At 35.6% G+C, this 17,988-nt stretch overlaps 1 protein-coding gene across 1 annotated transcript; it reads right to left on the bottom strand.

The window, feature by feature from the left end:
- Nucleotides 1–7,185: 7,185 nt before the first annotated feature.
- Nucleotides 7,186–17,171, bottom strand: LOC106670898 (ras-related protein Rab-3). The gene is made up of 4 exons (XM_014401567.2): nt 16,872–17,171; nt 10,659–10,996; nt 10,421–10,592; nt 7,186–9,193 (listed from the first exon to the last, which is right to left on the bottom strand). Exons 2-4 carry the CDS (start codon nt 10,994–10,996, stop codon nt 9,047–9,049), a joined length of 657 nt encoding a protein of 218 aa, XP_014257053.1. The 5' UTR covers nt 16,872–17,171; the 3' UTR covers nt 7,186–9,046.
- Nucleotides 17,172–17,988: the final 817 nt, after the last annotated feature.

Here is a 17,988-nt window from a genome sequence, read left to right as displayed (position 1 = left end):
GGCTTGTTTGATGAAAGGCTGAATACGCATCGAATGGTTTTAATTCAACATCTATCCGTTCTCCACTTGTTAAAAGTGTTGAGACTTTTCGTAACATACACCGAAAATACTTATCGAACTGTTCTCCACTTGTTAAAAGTGTTGAGAGTAATTCAATTCTGTTGTAACATACACTGAAAGGTTTACAATATAACATCAAATTCTCCACTTGTTAAAAGTGTTGAGAGTACTTTAATTCTGTTGTAACATACACTGAAAGGTTTACAATATAACATCAAATTCTCCACTTGTTTAAAGTGTTGAGACTTCTGTTGTAACATACATCGAAAGGTTTACATACTTCATCGAACAGTTCTCCACTTGTTAAAAGTGTTGAGAGTACTTTAATTCTATTGTAACATACACCGAAAGGTTTACATACTTCATCGAACAGTTCTCCACTTGTTAAAAGTGTTGAGAGTAATTCAATTCTGTTGTAACATACACCGAAAAGTTTACAATCCTTGTCAAGCTGTTCTCCACTTGTTAAAAGTGTTGAGAGTACTTTAATTCTGTTGTAACGTACACGAAAGGTTTACAATACATCATCAAGTTCTCCACTTGTTTAAGGTGTTGAGACTTCTTGTTGTAGCATACACCGAAAGGTTTACATACTTCATCGAACAGTTCTCCGCTTGTTAAAAGTGTTGAGAGTACTTTAATTCTGTTGTAACATACACCGAAAGGTTTACATACTTCATCGAACAGTTCTCCACTTGTTAAAAGTGTTGAGAGTAATTCAATTCTGTTGTAACGTTCACCGAAAGGTTTACAATACAACATCAAGTTCTCCCCTTGTTTAAGGTGTTGAGACTTCTTGTTGCAACATACACCGAAAAGATTACAATGCATGTCAAATTGTTCTCCACTTGTTAAAAGTGTTGAGAGTATTTTAATTATGTTGTAACATACACCAAAAGATTTACAATACTTCACCAAACAGTTCTCCGTTTGTTAAAAGTGTTGAGATTGGACAAGTCTGATTTTACAAGTATGGAAGGCTTGCACTGAACCTTTCTCAAGTTATAGTAGATGATGGGGTTTGGTCTGCGAGTTGGCGAACTCATGTTGAACCGGCACACGGGCACTACTGGGTCTGTCTTCACTCGCGGGTTTCTTCTTTCTTCTGGGTCTTTCTCAAGTTGTTTAAAGTGCAGAGATATATTACATGCATCAAAGCCTTAAATACATCAAACCGTTCTATACTTAAACAAAAAGAAAAATTGGTTTTAATTTTAGCCTGTTTCTCAAGCATCAAAACGGTTAAAAAAACATTAAACTATTTTCCACTTGAAAAAAAAAAAAAAAAAAAGTGGTGAGATTAATCTAATCCTGTTTAAGCATTGAAAGGTTAAATTGAACAGTTTTGAATCAAATTTTGAATTTGATTTAAATCTGTTTATCCAAGCATAGAAGGCTAAAAATTAAACATCAGTCTTATCTAGTATCAAGTATAGTATCTAATCTAGTATAGTAGTATCAAGTACTAGTTACTTTTTTAATATTTTTTAAAATAAATTTAATAATGAAATTTTGAATGGCTCCGACCCACACTGTAAAGCATTTAGAACATGAGACATTACTTATAATGTTTTGATATTGATAAAGATTGAACTTTAAATTTGTCTCGGAACTTTTGTGCTTAGCTTGTGCTTTAAAGTTCCGAGGACTTTTGATAAGACGCACTGAACGTCACTTGATGAATCTCAACAAAATAAAAATTAAAATTAATATTTAATTACTAAATTAAAAGCAAAACTTGCCTCATCCTTTTCATCAATTATAGAAGGGAAGATTACATTTTTTAAAACAAAAACCAATATAGATATTCTTGGTAATCATCATTCTTGAGTGCTTTCAATTTATCTAAGTTGAATTTAGAAATTTAAAAAAAATTCTAAATCAATTCAAGAAACTTGAGAGTTTTGAAAACTCCGTTTAGAAAAAGCATTGAACAAGGTTGAATCTTCTAGTGTTTAAAACATGCCCCTACAAAGTCCCTCCCTGGGTTGAAAAGTCTTAAATTTTTTGAACATATTTATTTGGCGCTTTCATAAACTAAGAAATTCTCATGGAAACATGAATTCCACCTCCACTTAGTAAAGTGTTGAGATCATCCGAAGTGTAATTTCTTCTTTGTCAAAGCTTCGTTGTTTAAAAACTTCAACAAATGACCTCTCTTTTTTGAAAGAAAGTATCCAATTTTTCGAGGCCTTTTGTGATACCCCAGTGCTTTCAAGTTTGGTGGGCTACATGATTGAATAAAAATCCTACATTAGATCGCCCCTCTTGACTTGAAAGCTCCAGGAATTTAACACTTAGAAACTTACAATGTTTTTACATTTATTATTATATATTTTTATTTCATAAAACAAAAATATTAATTTCAATATAAATTGCCAAGTATTTTGTGTATTTCTAATCCTGCACTTTTATTTCTTTATTTTAGATCAGTTTATTTTCAACTTCATGATCATAAAGGTATTGGTTGACCCTTTCGTCCATCATACTAGTAGTCGACTGCCCACTGATACAAGTACCTTACCATTTTCAAACTATTAAAATAAAAAGTCAATATTTTTAGTGGCTGCTTGGGCAAAAAAATACACCAAACCCTAATTGTTATGGACAAAGGATATTTTTTTAAAAGAATTTTCGATATTTGTGTTGTGCTTGTTAATCAAATCTCATCATCAGCGCTTGATGAAAAGGGTATTTTAAAGCTGACAGTCCACCTATATGGTCGTTAAAAATATTTGTCCAATAGGTCAGTCTTTAAGAGATTATATTAAAATGTAAAAATATTATATTGACTTATTGTATAATCATATTTGATCATTGATCATAAGTGGTCCAGTGATGTGATAATAAAGATGATTCGATAGACTGCGGAAATTGTCTTACAGTGATTCTTCTAATAAACACCTAATTTGAATGAAGAAAATTTAATTAAAATTTTATCTACGGGCAAATTTACAATTCCGGTTAAAACATAAATCATAGGGTGAATTTGTATAAATACCTCCAATTCATGATCCAACTGGGTTCTGTGTAAACGCGCTCGTCTTGAGTATAAGAATGAACCAGGACTTATCAAAATGCACCACAGCTACCGATTTTTTCGGTATGCTAAAGATGACTCATCATAAGAAGAACATGGGCGAGGATGCCTGAAATGAAATGAGCTTCATGATCTGACATGTTTTCAAACTTGGCTTATCACTCAAACTGACAATTTATTTATAAATCTTCAATTTTCTAGGATTGATAATTCCTTAAAATTGAGAATTTAATCAATATCGTTTGTAAACACAAGCATTAAGTTGTTTGAATCTGCATTGTGGTTTAAAGGCAATATTTTTTGTTCCAATGCCTTCTTGATTGGTGTGATTTACTCACTTTATAATCTTTGATTTAAAAAATCAAAATAAAAAAAAATCGAAGGGTTATTATTAACTAATCTTAAAATCCTGGCTTAACGATGCCGATTCAGCTGTATGGAAGACCTAAGGAACAGGATAATCACATCTACCTTAGGTAGAGCGACTATCCGGGCTAAGATAGCCAGGGGATGCCTTCAAGGGGGTGTTCTCTCACCTCTACTGTGGATAATGCTCTACAAATGTTGGAACAAGAAAGATTCTTCTACCTAGGCTATGCGGATGACCTTGCTGTAGTAGTAAAATGCCATTATGCGAACATAGTGATGGGTCTTATATACGAGCCCTCAATCATGGTGGTGCAAAATCTGCTATCTATCAACCCCCACAAAACCATAATGATTCCATTCACAAGGAAGAGTTCAACAGGAAGCTAAAAAACTCCATGTTTAAACGGGACTCTGATCCCATTTTCCGAGGAGGCCAAATATCTAGGGTTTACACTAGATCAGCGTCTCACATGGAATTCCCATCTAACTAAAACTACCCAGAGAGCCAAAATTGCCTGGGGGAGGTGCTCTGTGCCAAGAACTGTAGTCTAAACCTCAAAATGACTCTATAGCTACCCCTACACCTGCATCCTAAGATCAATGTTGACATATGGGTCGGTGGTGTGGTGGACCCAGACTCTTCAGGCCAACACAATAAGGCTCTTAATGGAAGATAACCATCTTTTCTGACAATCAGCAGCACGGCCCTAGCCTCATTGAAGTGTGAAGGTAAAGAGTGTTTGAAACTGCATGGAGGCCCTGAGGAAGTCAGCGAGACTAATGGCCTGATCTTGGTAGGTAGGATCCCTGGCCACTCGGGGCCTGGAGGTAACGAAAAGGTTGACACGTAGGCCAAAAAGGAGGCCAACATGGACTCTCTGGGTCCACCGTACTGTGGCTGAGCATCCTGTCATAAAAGAGGATACATCTTAAAATGGATCCTTTATGAGTCCAAAACCTGGTAGAATAATACCACAGGTATGAGGCAGGCGAAGATTTTCATAGAAGGACTTTCCGCAAAACTTATTGGGTTGTCCGGAAAATAATGCAGGATTTTGGTATTAAACAAAAAAAAAGAAACTAGTTACTTTAAAGCAATGTTCTTTAATCAAAATAATTTCCCATACTCTCAATACATTTCTCCCAACGTGTTGGTAACTTATTAATTCCGTCTGAGTAGAATTCAGAATTTTTAGAATTGATAAAGTCAATAAATGCATTTTCCAGTTCCGTTTGATTTTTGAATATTATGTGTTCTAAGTAGTGGTCCAGGTGTCTAAAAAAATGGTAGTCAGTAGGCGAGAGGTCCGGAGAGTAGGGTGGGTGAGGCAAAGTTTCATAGCCAAGCTCCAATAATTTTTGTGACGTTACACGTGACACATGTGGTCGAGCGTTGTCATGCAACAAAATGGGCCCTTTCCGATTGACCAAAGAGGGCTTCATTACTGCCAATTTCTGATGCATGGTATTAATTTGGTTACAGTATGATTCAGCATTGATGGTTTCGCCAGGATTTAAGAAGCTGTAGTGTATTAAACCAAATGAAGCCCACCATACCGTAACCATTACCTTTTTTTGATGAGTTGGGGGCTTTGGAAAATGTATTGGAGCTTCTCCTTTGTCGAGCCACTGTCCAGAACGTCTAGTGTTATCGTAGAGAATCCACTTTTCGTCACATGTAACAATTCTGGCCAGAAATGGGTCATTTTTGTTTCGACAAAGAAGTGATGCACAAACATCAAAGCGCTGATTTTTTTGGCGATCGTTTAATGAGTGTGGAACCCAATTTTCGAGTTTTTTCACTTTTCCAATCGCCTTGAGGTGGTCAGCGACGGTCGTTTTACTGACTTTGAGTTGCTCTGCACCCACCACTGATCGCAGAACATCATCATTAAGAGAGGAAGGCCTTCCACGACCTTCTTCATCTTCAAGGCTGAAATCTCCCTCCCGAAATTTTTTAAACCACCTTTGCACAGTGCACTCATTAACACAACCCTCGCCCCAGACTTGGTTAATGTTTCTAGCCGTTTGGGCTCCGCTTCGGCCGAGTTTAAACTCGTAAAAGAAAATCGTACGAAATTCTCGCTTTGACATTATAAGGATGACTGAATTATTTCCAAGTAGCGGAATGCTACAGAGGTAAACAAACAATATCATTTGGAAGAGGATTAATAAGTGTTGACATTCATACAAATGAGTAATCCTGTAAACGTAAACAGAATATTTTATATAGATTTTTTTTAATGAAAACTTAAAATCCTGCATTATTTTCCGGACAACCCAATACAAAAGAATTACTGGAAGGCAATCGTAACCGAACCAAGATTCTGGTTGGACTCCTAACAGGGCACTGCCACTTAAGAAAGTACATAGACCGGATAGGAGTACAGACAGAAGAAACACTGTGCAGATACTGCCAGGAAGAGGAGACCCAGAACACATTCTATGTTTCTGTGAGTGCAGGTTCTTGCAATTAGGACAAGAAAAACCACAAGCAAGATCCTACACTAAGGAGCCACTGGCAAAGCTATGGAGGCTGATTAACAACCTGAAGCTGGCCAGTGGGTTATAAATTAAAGGGAAGCACAATAGATCTAATTAGGTCGAGGTGCAGTAGGCCTTGTGGCCACCTCTTTTATCCCTATCCCCCAATTCCTAGAAGTGTGGTGGAATGTAGACAGGATTTTTGAATCTCAGTGCCTTCTAGATTTCAAATCAGCCAAAGTGATTCTAATTCCCATCCTACTCTTTAAGTTGTTTGAATCTACTTGGTGGATTGAAGGCAAGATTTTTGTTCCAGTGGCTTCTTTATTGATGTGATTTACATACACGAATGAGGACAGGATTTTTGAATTTCAGTGCCTTCTTGATTGCAAAACTGGAAGTGCTACCGGCCAAAGTGAATCTTATTCCCATCTCACTCTTTAACTTTAATTTTTTTTTAATAGAACACTTAAGTAATTGAGGTTAATCGATTATTACAATGTCCAAATCAAGGTCAATTTGAATACTTTAGGCTTAGCTTTGGCGGGGGTTGCAGGCTTGCAGGTTATTTTTAGTCCTGGCGTTTCAGCGTCACAGAAAATGGCAGATAGGTGGCAAGGCGCAAGACGTCATTACCCACGTTTTACTTTTGGTGGGCGGTATATTTTGGTTTTGGGTTTTCCTACGGTTCATGGGGCGATTTTCCTCCCCCGCGCGAAGCTCCATTTGAAAATTAAACTAAATAAAGGGAACTAATTTTTTTAAAGTAGAAACCGTTTTTATTTAACCTGTTGTTTCCTTTATATNTATATATATATATATATTGTTCTGAGTGGTATAATTTTACATGAACAAAGTATATTTTTTTGGGATAGGGTAACAATCTTAAAGAAAAAACGTTAAACATCTAGATAATTTTTTTTTAAACCTATGCAACTAACATTTAACATATTTTGTCGTAAATTAACTCATTTTGTTTGTTTAATAACTCATTTATTTTAATTGGTTAACAGTGTTTTTTTAAAGGTTTTTTTATGGTTTTTAATTTTTTATACAACATTGGCTTTACATACAATTTTTTGTTTATTACTTTTTATTACTTTTTCATGTATACATATACATACATATATATTTATAGTGATAGTTTCCACATCGTTTATACATTGCTACAGTATTTTTTCTTTCTCCCCCCTCCCCTCAAAAAAATACAAGGACATTTTTAAGTTTTCTTCTTTTTTTAATTTGGAGGAGGGGGTGGTAAAATTTACACTTTAATATACATTCAGAGGTAGAAGGGAGAAAGGGCGGTGTGAAAGGGCATTTGGAGGGGGGGCTGGCGAGGGAAAATAGAGGCAGGCTGGTTTAATAATTTAAAAAAAAATTAAAAACTAAATTCTCCCCTGCATATTTACAATATACACGTAGTTAATTAACCCCTTGCCTTAAAAAACTTTTTTTTTCTGAAATTTTATAACATAATCTATAAGTAAATGAATATAAAATCCCATCAGATATGTGCGAAAGTATGTAATGAAAGGTCTTCTCATATATTCCATAAATTTTGTAGGGTGTTGCCTTAATTGTTTATAAAAATTATGAAATGTTCCAAATGTTCGTTGCTGTTGTCGAAACTCCCGCTATAAACTGCGTATCATTGAAATGGATTTTGCGCTGCTCTTATGATTTATCGTTCCAACATAAACGTACCCAAAAGAACTACGAGTAATTGGCAGAGATAAAATCTGGAGTTAAGAGAAAAAAAAATTAGCCCTACTTAACTCGGGATAATAATTGAAAATTGCGTTTAAAACGAGTTATCTCGTGATAATAAGGCAGGGGGTTAATAATAAATTCAAAAAAAGAAAAAACAATTCCCGCGCGGCTACTTGGAGTGGGGAAGAGATAGTTGAGAGATACTCCCCCTCTCCTCCGCCTAAGGAGCAACATCTCCTTGGAGTGGGGGAAGAGAATCTCACCTCTCCTCCAGCCATTGCGCGATATCTACTTGTAGTGGTGGGAGAGATCTTGTCCCTCTCCTCCGGATATGACGTAGCAACCGTTGAGAGGGGGAAGAGATCCTCTACCTATTCGGCTTGTAGTTTGGGCGAGTTACGGTTTTTTTGGGACATTCTTTTGTTTTCGCTTTGAATTCGTAAAAGTTGATCCCCCGATTTGTTCCCCTCGTGGATTGATTCGGAAAAGCCGGCCCCGTCTAGAAAATTGTCAGGAGCTGAGAAAAAAATAATTCCAAATTGAAAAAATAAATTTCGAAAGCTTTGTTTACGCGTGTAATCCCCCCTCCCCTAAAAATGACAATCAAACAAGATTTTTTTCCCTCCTTTATGAAAGTCTACATTTACACACATATACATTACAATTATATCCACAACTTCACAATATATAACTTTTTTAATTTTTTTTCTTTTATATGTATAATTTTTTGGGTTCCTCGTGAAAGAATTTTTTACACAAGTATTCCTCTTCAAAAGTACGTGCCGTTTGGTTGGAGGGGGTTAGAAAAAAAAAAGTTTCAACATGATCTCTTGTACATTGGTGGGCGGCTGAAGGAGGGTGGTGCATGGCATTTTTTCGACTAAAATAAATGTTTCATATTAATTATTTTTCTCAGGTGTGTCTTTATTGTCCCGGAAAACGGGTGGCACTGTCATTTTTATTATTTTTTCTTTAAATTCTTTATTTTTTTAATCAAATTACCTGCCTGTTTATTGTCTCTCGTTGACACAGAGAAAAGTACCTTTCAAAAACAACATAAAAAAAATTACAGAGAAAGAGAAAAACATCTCCCCCCACCCAAAAAAATAAAAAAATAAAAATTGATATGTCCGATTCACGCGGAAATAAATGACTTCCCCCATGGGATATTTTTCTGAATTTTTGTGCCTTTAATAAAATGATAAACCGTTTTTTCAAACACCGTACCTGTAACAAAAATAAAAAAAAAAAACTAAAAAAAAACGGCGGCAGCTGCGGCGACAAATTTTGTAAAGTGGGAGGGGGGAAAAAACCGTTGTGCAGCAAGGCGAGGCGAGGCGAGGCGGACCCAATGGCGGCCTCAAACCACCACCACCTTCTTTAGCAGTTGCAGTTCGGGTTCGTATGACCCTGGGGGCCCTGCTCAGTTAGCCGTGTACCCTTCGCACCCGTCAGGAGGTTCGGGTCAGAGTCGAGGCTCTCCGACATTTTGTCGCATATTATGTCGACCAACCTTTCAAAAACGGCCTGAAAAAAAAACAAAAAAACATTTTTGAAATAATAAAAACATAATTAAGCATAACCTTAATGGTTGAAACATCCAGCAATTCATCATAATAAGAATGTGTTACTATCGACACATAAATTGTTGGTAACATAACCTTAAAGTTGGAAACCAACTATTTAATAAAATTAGTTTTTAACCTACAATAGGTTATAATATGTATGAATATCATAACCTTAAAGTGTGAAACTTCCAGGCATTTTTTATAAAATATTTTTTATAAGATATTATTGTGCTATCATGACTTTCTTTACTGGAACATAACAATGGTTGAAACATCCAGCAATTAACCATAATAAGGTTATGTTACTATGGTAATATAAATTAATGGTAACATAACCTTAAAGTTGGAAACCAATTAAACGTTTTATAAAAAGAATTGGTTTTTAACCTACAGTAGGTTGTAATATGTATGAGTACCAGAACCTTAAAGTGTGAAACCTCCAGGCAATTTTTTATAATATGAGCTTTTATTTTGCTATCATAGTCTTTTTCAATAAGATTCGGAATCTGTCCAATTATATAACCTTAAACTTTTTAGCGTATAGCTTTTGAAGTCTTTGGTGAGATTTTGTTACTTGTGTAGCTTATCGGTAACCTCTTATGTTTTTAACCTTCTTTTTTTTAATTGTACGCCAACATTCCACAAAATGCCAAATGAGACTGTGTAAATGTCGTCTAACCTGAACACTTGAAACCTTTAGTATTTCATTTTCTACTACTATCATAGTCGTTTTCAACAAGTTTGTGTTTTAAACTCATTATTTCGGAGATAACATAATCTTAAAGTTTGAAATCTGCCCAATTATAATATAACCTTACAGTTTTTAGCGTACAGCTTTTGAAGTCTTTTAGCGAGATTTTGTTACTTGTGTAGCTTATAGGTAACATAACCTCTATGTTTATAACCTTCCTTTTTTTTAATTGTACGCCAACATTCCACAAAATTCCAAATGAGTTTGTGCAACTAACAAATTGGCCAGATTAAGGTTGTGGTCCTAATATAAAGACAATTTATGAGCAACATAACCTTACAACTTCAGTTATCGGCATCATAGCCTGACGTGTTAAAAACCTACCTTTTAATCTGATGTACCGACATTTTTCACTTCGCACAGCTATTAAAGTTTTATTATCGGACGGATTGAAGTCGTGTTCAAGCACAAAATGACCCCAAGTTTAAAGCGTACCTTAACGTAGATGTTTTCTTTGGCGGACGTCTCGAAGAATTCGATGCCCAGCTGCTGTGCCAGCTGTTTCCCGCGTTCAACGGATATTACCCGCTCGTCTTCCATGTCGCATTTGTTCCCTACCAGGATGACCTGGGCGTTGTCCCACGAGTAAGTCTTAATTTGGGTAACCCTATGAGAAAAAAAAACGAACAGTTGTTAGTTGGTTGTTGGTTGTTTTTTGTCGTTTGTTTTTTACCAGTCTTGGACGCTGTTGAACGATTCTTCGTTCGTGATGTCGTACATGAGTATGAAGCCCATGGCACCGCGGTAGTACGCCGTTGTTATGGTCCTGTACCTCTCCTGGCCGGCGGTGTCCCAGATCTGAAGTTTCACCCGCTTATCGTTCCTGAAGACGGTCTTTACTTTGAAGTCGATCCCGACTGTCGAAACGAATGCGGACGTGAAGGAGTCGTCGGCGTAGCGGAATAGGAACGAGGTCTTGCCGACGGACGAGTTGCCGATGATGAGCAGCTTGAACATGTAGTCGAAATTCTGGTCCGCCGCGTCCTTCTGCCATTTTGGATCTCCCGACATCTGGCATAAAACAAAAGGAGAAACGTTAACCTACGTACCGGTAACATTTTGAAACATATCGACAGCTCAGGCATAACCTTGAAGTTAAAAGATTCTGATATGCTATTATAGGATAATCTTATTTAAAACCGACCCCCAATAGGAAACATACTAGCATAACATGAACAAGAAAATCATTAGATTTGCACCAATTTAGAAGGTTTAACGAAAGATTCCTTTCCATACAATCAGGCAGGTGTCTGACCTGCATTACGAAAATCTCAACCCAGGTTTATATTATATAACTTAATTGGGAATGTTTTCACTTTTATTGATGTTTTTTAAAGAATTTTATTACCGTTGTGTCAAAAGGCACAAAAATACTTTGAGCTTTTTCAATATTGATTTCTAACCACCGCTGCTGTGTAGCCCGGATTAAAATGATAGAAATAGGAGGAGTAGGATTTTGCATTGCTTGTCAATTTATGGCTTTTTTAATGGTTTTAATAGTCGGTTAAACCTTGTTTTGACACCTGGATCTAAAATATTTTGGCCGATTTTGATATCTTAGTTTTTTTGTATGTTTTGTTCAGGATCGTGCAAGTACAAACTAAGTCCGTCTCCACCAATCGTGAAATTGATCCCACATTTCAATTTCATTAATCATTACAGAATCAAATTGCCGGATGAAAGAAATGGATTTTTTATTGCAACCCTTCATAATGGAGGATGATGCGCGTGGTGTGACATTGCTGATAGTCGTTCCATCAGGTATGCGGCTATAGCCATCGGAGTTCGAGAAACTGGGTTCACCATAGAAGGCCCGGTTTTGGATGCCCTAGAGTAACAGAACCATAGGATGACAGTTTTATGACTTTGGGAATTTTGCGAAACCGGCACCTTACTGTTGTTCAAGCAATTCCTCAGCTCAAGGAAGTTCGAGGTGTCCGAAAGCATTGGTCGAAGAAGATTAAATCGGTATGGACTGATGGCTTTTCGCCCCGTAAGAGGACCAGAACACACAGAGTTGCACGGCTCGCACATTTGTTCGAGAACGCAGCCTTTTCATATCCTAAACCCTTATGTTTCCATAGGATTGTATTGCGACTGGCATTTTCGTGAAACGATCGGCCCCCGGTTTACAAAATGCTGGATAGACACCGATTTCTTGGCAATATTTTTCTGCAATGATAAACCAGGAAATTATAGTAAACATCCCCAGCAGTACACCACCAATCACCATAATCTTTTTTTTTTGTGTGTGCAGATTTGGTTTTGTAAAGTGTTTTGGCGCTTCACCCTTGTCCAACCGTTGACCTGTACGCCTTCAGTTATCGTACAGAATCCATGCATCAGGTGATGATTCGATCCGTGGATCATTTTGTGGCATAACAGAAGGGACGTGCAAATTTAAAAGAGTCGATTTCTTTGGGATTCGGTCAGTTCGTGAAGTACCAAATTGTCGAGTTTTTTTTAATACCAATTTACTCCAGATGGCGAACAACGGTTGAGTGGTCGACACTAAGCTCTTGCGCAATTTCCCGTGTTGTCTTACGTGAATCTTCAATTAACTGCTTTTGTTGGTCGTCGTCCACAACGGAAGGCCTACGCGACCTTCCCTGTCTTCGAGATCGAAATCTCCAAGAGGAAATCACCGAAACCGTGGCTGCACCGTGCATTCGCTAATGCTTCCCTCCCCCCAAAACTTCATTGACAGTTTGGGCCGTACTTCGCGCAAGTTTAAATTAGTACAAATAATATAAGTTAAACTGTTTAATATAAAAGATAACAGTTAAAAATATTTATTATAATCCATAAATTAGATTTGAGGATTTAGCTTTGTTTACGTGACAAGCACCTTCGAAAATAAAACAAATTTTCAACACAATACTGACTGTTAGAATTTGAATTAATCAAATGTAACTGTAAAATTTAATTATGAACAAAGCAACATAATAGATGAGTTTGCGGTTTAAATAAAATAAATTTAAAGGTAAATTGTAGGTCATACCGACCAGCTGTTCTAATTTGAAGGGAAAAGTCGATGTTATATTCGATCAGCTGTTCTAATTTAAAGGACAATTTGAAGTTACAATCAATCAGCTGTTCGAAATTAAAGGACAATTGGAAGTTATATTCGATTAGCTATTGGAAATTAAAGGACAATTGCAGATTATATCCGATTATCCATTCTAGTTTAAACGGAAAATACGAAGTTATAATCAATCAACTGTTCTAATTCAATATAGAATAGGAGGTTATATCGCTCAGCTGTTTTAATCTAAAGAACAATATGACATTATATACAATCAGCTAACTAACGTAAAATTAAGATTTGATCATTTAGCTTTGTTTACATGACAAGCACCTGCGAAAATAAAACAAAGTTTCAAAACCTGCATTAATTTTCCACCAACCCAACAAGTTTTTTGCAGTTTCACCTGAAAGTTGTCAGAAAATAGAAAAAAAAAAACAAATCCTTTTTTCATTATTGACCGATGAACCAGACAAAGTTTAATTGATATAAAAATCAATCGAGACAATCGGCAAGGCTGAAATTGGCCCTTCATGACATAACCTCACCATAGAAATGGTTTGAGATGGAGTCAGTGTGCCAGTTAACTTTTTGGAGAAGATAGTTCTCAGAAGAAGAATGGCGAACTAGAAGAACTAACTTCTGAGAGAAGAACTAACTATCTTAACGAAAAAAAGGACCCTTTCTATGTAGAAAAAGTGTTGGAAATTTGTCAAAACCTAAATTTTGAGGCTGCAGATGATATCGGCATTTGATTCCGTAAAATATTGTAATGGTTTCATCCATCAAGACAATTTGTGGGTGGTGAAATGGATCTTTTTTTATCAAAAATTTAACCTTACCAGTTGTTTTGATAGATTGATAGCTTTAAATATTAGAAGTGAAAAAAATCAAAACTTAATTTTTTTTACTCAGTTCAAGTTAAGTTTTGACTTTTGAGTTCAGTTTGACGATGGTATAAAATATAAAAAATTGGCCTTTTGATGAAGCAAAGACAATTAGCGTTTAATGGAATCACCTTACCAGTTATTACTTGTTTCAAATCGTTTATTAACTTAAAAGTCCAATTTAAAAAAAATTGTCAAAACGTTATTTTTAATCAATTTCGGTCAATGTTTTACTTACAATTTCTTGTAACATTAACTTGTAAAATGGAAATTAATCGAGATAATTCCTGAGCGGTTGAAATGGACCTTTTAAGGCATAGCCTTCCAAGTATTCAACAGTTATTTGTTTTAATCCGTTTTTTAACTAGAAAACTTGTAGATTATGAGATCGTTACTATTTCTGTCTCGGATGGCAGAATTGAAACTTGTTCGACATAACCTTGTCATAATTAAATTTTAATTGGTTCAAGAGGAAGGCATGGCCCCAACCTAGATTTTTAAAATTCCCCCAGCCCTCGATCAGCCTATGCACCTTTTTACAATGTTATTATATTTAACAAGAACAATGCAATTAATATTTTTAACCAGGTTGAAAAAAAGGCACTCTTGAATTTAGAAAAAAAAATTATATTTACCTCTTTAAGTATTTATTTAATAGCGAAAGCTCCTGGATCAAGGTATGGTCTTGAAGAAGAAAAAAGCAAATTTAGTTGTTAATGCCAAGCTTTTGAACTATTTTAAGGTCCTCAGAGCAAAATAACCTTAAATATAATTACAAACAATACAACAAACAGCTTAACTATTTAATTAGAAACAATTTATTTAATAGACTAATATTTCAACGATTGGCAATTTCTGTCTGGATGCAGAAATGAACCTTTTTTGACATAACCTTATAAGTTTGAAACAATTAGTTGTTTCAATCGACCGTTAACCGAATATATTCGTAAGAAATGTCAAAATTTTTTGACACAGTAATTATAATAGATTTTCTTTCCTATAAAAAAATAAGAAATAAAACCTCCTTTTTCAGAATATGGATGACACAAATGAAACTTTTTTGACATAACCTTATCAGTTTACGACAGATATTTCAATCGATTGTTGTTGGAAAGAAAATCTGTTAAGTATTTATAAATAGATTTTTTCTATAAGAAAATAAGAAATAAAGGCCTAATTTTTCAAAGAAATGAATGAAAAAAGAATCGAAACGAATTCTGGATTGCGCCAATGAGCTTTTTATGGTATAACCTTACTAGTTTGAAACAAATACTTGTTTCAATCAATCGTTAACCAAATATATTCGAAAGAAAATCTGTTAAATATTTATATAAATATATTTTTTTCCCCTATAAAAAATAATAAATAAGACCTCATTTTTCAAAGAAATGAATGAAAAGTGAATCGAGACGAATTCTGGATTGCGCCAATGACCTTCTATGATATAACCTTACCAGTTTAAAACAGTTAGTTATTTCAATCGATCGTTAATCGAATATATTTGAAACAAAATCTGTCAAAAATGTTTAAAACACTTTAGTTTAGATTTTTTTCGATAAAAAAATGAAGAAATAAAGATCTCAGTTTTCAGATGAATCAAAGACGAACGAACGTTTTTTTTAAATAACCTTATCAGTTTGCTATATTTACTGGTTATAATCGATTTTTAACTTGAAATAATAGAAGAAATTTTTTAATTGATTAAACTTCACTAATGTTTGATTTTGAATTGTTTTAACGTGGACAATTTCAGCTATTAATTTGAATTAAAATTCAATGAAAAGTGAATCGAGACGAATTCTGGATTGCTCCAATGACCTTCTATGATATAACCTTACCAGTTTAAAACAGTTAGTTATTTCAATCGATCGTTAATCGAATATATTTGAAACAAAATCTGTCAAAAATGTTTAAAACTCTTTAGTTTAGATTTTTTTTCGATAAAAAAATGAAGAAATAAAGATCTCAGTTTTCAGATGAATCAAAGACGAACGAACGTTTTTTTTAAATAACCTTATCAGTTTGCTATATTTACTGGTTATAATCGATTTTTAACTTGAAATAATAGAAGAAATTTTTTAATTGATTAAACTTCACTAATGTTTGATTTTGAATTGTTTTAACGTGGACAATTTCAGCTATTAATTTGAATTAAAATTCAATGAAAAGTGAATCGAGACGAATTCTGGATTGCACCAATGACCTTTTTATGTTATAACCTTACCAGTTTGAAACAGTTAATTGTTTCAATCGATCCATAACCTATTACATTAGAAATAATATCAGTCAAAACTTAATTTTTATTCAATTGAAGTTATGTTTTGACTTATTTTCGTTATGTTGTTATAACGAAATTGAAAAAATTGTCTGATAGGGGCAATTTCCGTTGGCTAAAATGGGCTTTTCCCCCGTCAGTATTAACCATTTGCAGCAACTATTTAAAAATCGATCGAAATCGGCCAGAATTGACAAAGCGACACGTCTAAATTCATATTTTATTTGGGATAAGAAAACGATGAGGTTTTTGTTCGTAATAAGGGTAGGCCTGAAAAGTGGGAAAAATGGATTTTCCACGTAACCTGACCGGTTTGGAACAGCCACGTACGGGGAGTTTTAATCAATGACCGGGCCCAAAGGGGGGCAAAGCCATCGGTTGGAATGAAAAAGCACGGGGAAAAATACATTAATATAAAATATATAAGCTTTTTTTAAGGCGTGGTTTGGTTATTACTTTTTTTGGGTTGGAATTAATTTGGGGTGGGGTTTTTTGTGAGCTGATCTCTCTTTTTTTCCTGGGGTGATTTTGGTCAAGAGAGATGAGAGTGTGGGTGGGTTTTTTTTTAAAGAGGAGCTTTTGTGTTTAGAAAGTTTGACTTTTTAGGTGGCACGCCCACTTTTGATTGTTTTTAGTTAGGTTGGTTTTTTTTTTTATAGTGGGAAGGGGTTTGAATTAAAGAATGGTTGTTTGGCTCACCTTTTTTTCCTTCTTTTATGTCTATCAGAGTTCACTTTTCTCACTAGTTTATTATGTATATAAAATTTTTATACAATATATATACAGTGTAAACCACTTTTCTCTTTAATATTGGGAAACTTTTTTTTTGGATCGCGTCGTGTTGCCGACTGTTATCCTTGACGCGGGGGTGAGTCGAACAAAACGTCCGGAGAGGGGCTATCCGCGGGCCTCCGGCCTACAAACGCTTCTCATTCAGCCGAAGGGGGTCGAACGGTGAGGGAAAGGCGACGCCGAGCGGACCCACCCCCCAAGATGACGTCACGTGAGCCGGGGCCCGTCCGCTGGTCCCATTGGCCCCTCGCGTCGCCCGCCCATGCGCCCAGATGCCCGGGCCCCGAGTGCCGGCACCACTAGGGTATTGATCCGGCCTTATGCCACCCCCCAAAACCAGACCTGTTTCTGGGACGCGTTGCCGACGGAAAAATAAACATTTTTGTTTGTTTAGATTTATTTATTTTTTTGAAGTTTTTCAATGCCCACTTAAAGAACAACCTCATAATCTCTTTGCTAACTAACACAAAAACATGAACCAAAAGTGGCTAATCCTTTCCATGTACTGGCTAATTCTGATGACCTACATTTCCCGAACGAAACTTTTTATCAATGTGATCGAACGACAGAGAGATCGTCTCTCTGTTAAGTTCTAATTCTAATTCTTCAAGTACTAAAGATCATACCCATACTAATATTGCAATCCTGTGCATTCTTAGAGAGAATGATCAATTAGTAATCATGCGTGTCGGCCTTCTTGGAATGAAATTGATCAATTACTAATCTCGTAAATTTCAAAAAGAACTCTCTAAAATAGCTGCAAATACCTAATTAACGATTGTTCCTCCGGGCCGGATTTTATATACCTGTCAACGATGTCCTTTCGCTTCAGGTGGAAGAAAACAACTATCGAAGGGTCAGAGGACTCGCAGCACAACTAAATGCAAGTGCAGCTAACGTGTCAAGACAATTAAGGAACACGGGAAAAATCAAAAAGCTTGATCTATGCGACAGCAGCAAAGCTCCTTCAGACATGCGTTTTGTTGCTCGCCAGACAAAAAAGACGAGCCTTTTCTCGATAGAA

Source organism: Cimex lectularius, unplaced genomic scaffold (genome assembly GCF_000648675.2).
Source record: "Cimex lectularius strain Harlan isolate CLEC.00 unplaced genomic scaffold, Clec_2.1 scaffold248, whole genome shotgun sequence".
NCBI lineage: Eukaryota > Metazoa > Arthropoda > Insecta > Hemiptera > Cimicidae > Cimex > Cimex lectularius.
Note: the sequence above shows the minus strand (reverse complement) of the source record. Positions and strands in the feature narration are given on the sequence as shown.

Bases quoted from the DNA above. Each gene is read 5' to 3' on its own strand.
- LOC106670898 (XM_014401567.2), bottom strand. From the start codon at position 10,996: ATGTCGGGAGATCCAAAATGGCAGAAGGACGCGGCGGACCAGAATTTC. The intron at 10,593-10,658 runs GTAAAAAACAAA...TTTTTCTCATAG, and splicing joins TTCAACAGCGTCCAAGACTG to GGTTACCCAAATTAAGACTT. The intron at 9,194-10,420 runs GTACGCTTTAAA...TTTTTTTTTCAG, and splicing joins AAGAAAACATCTACGTTAAG to GCCGTTTTTGAAAGGTTGGT.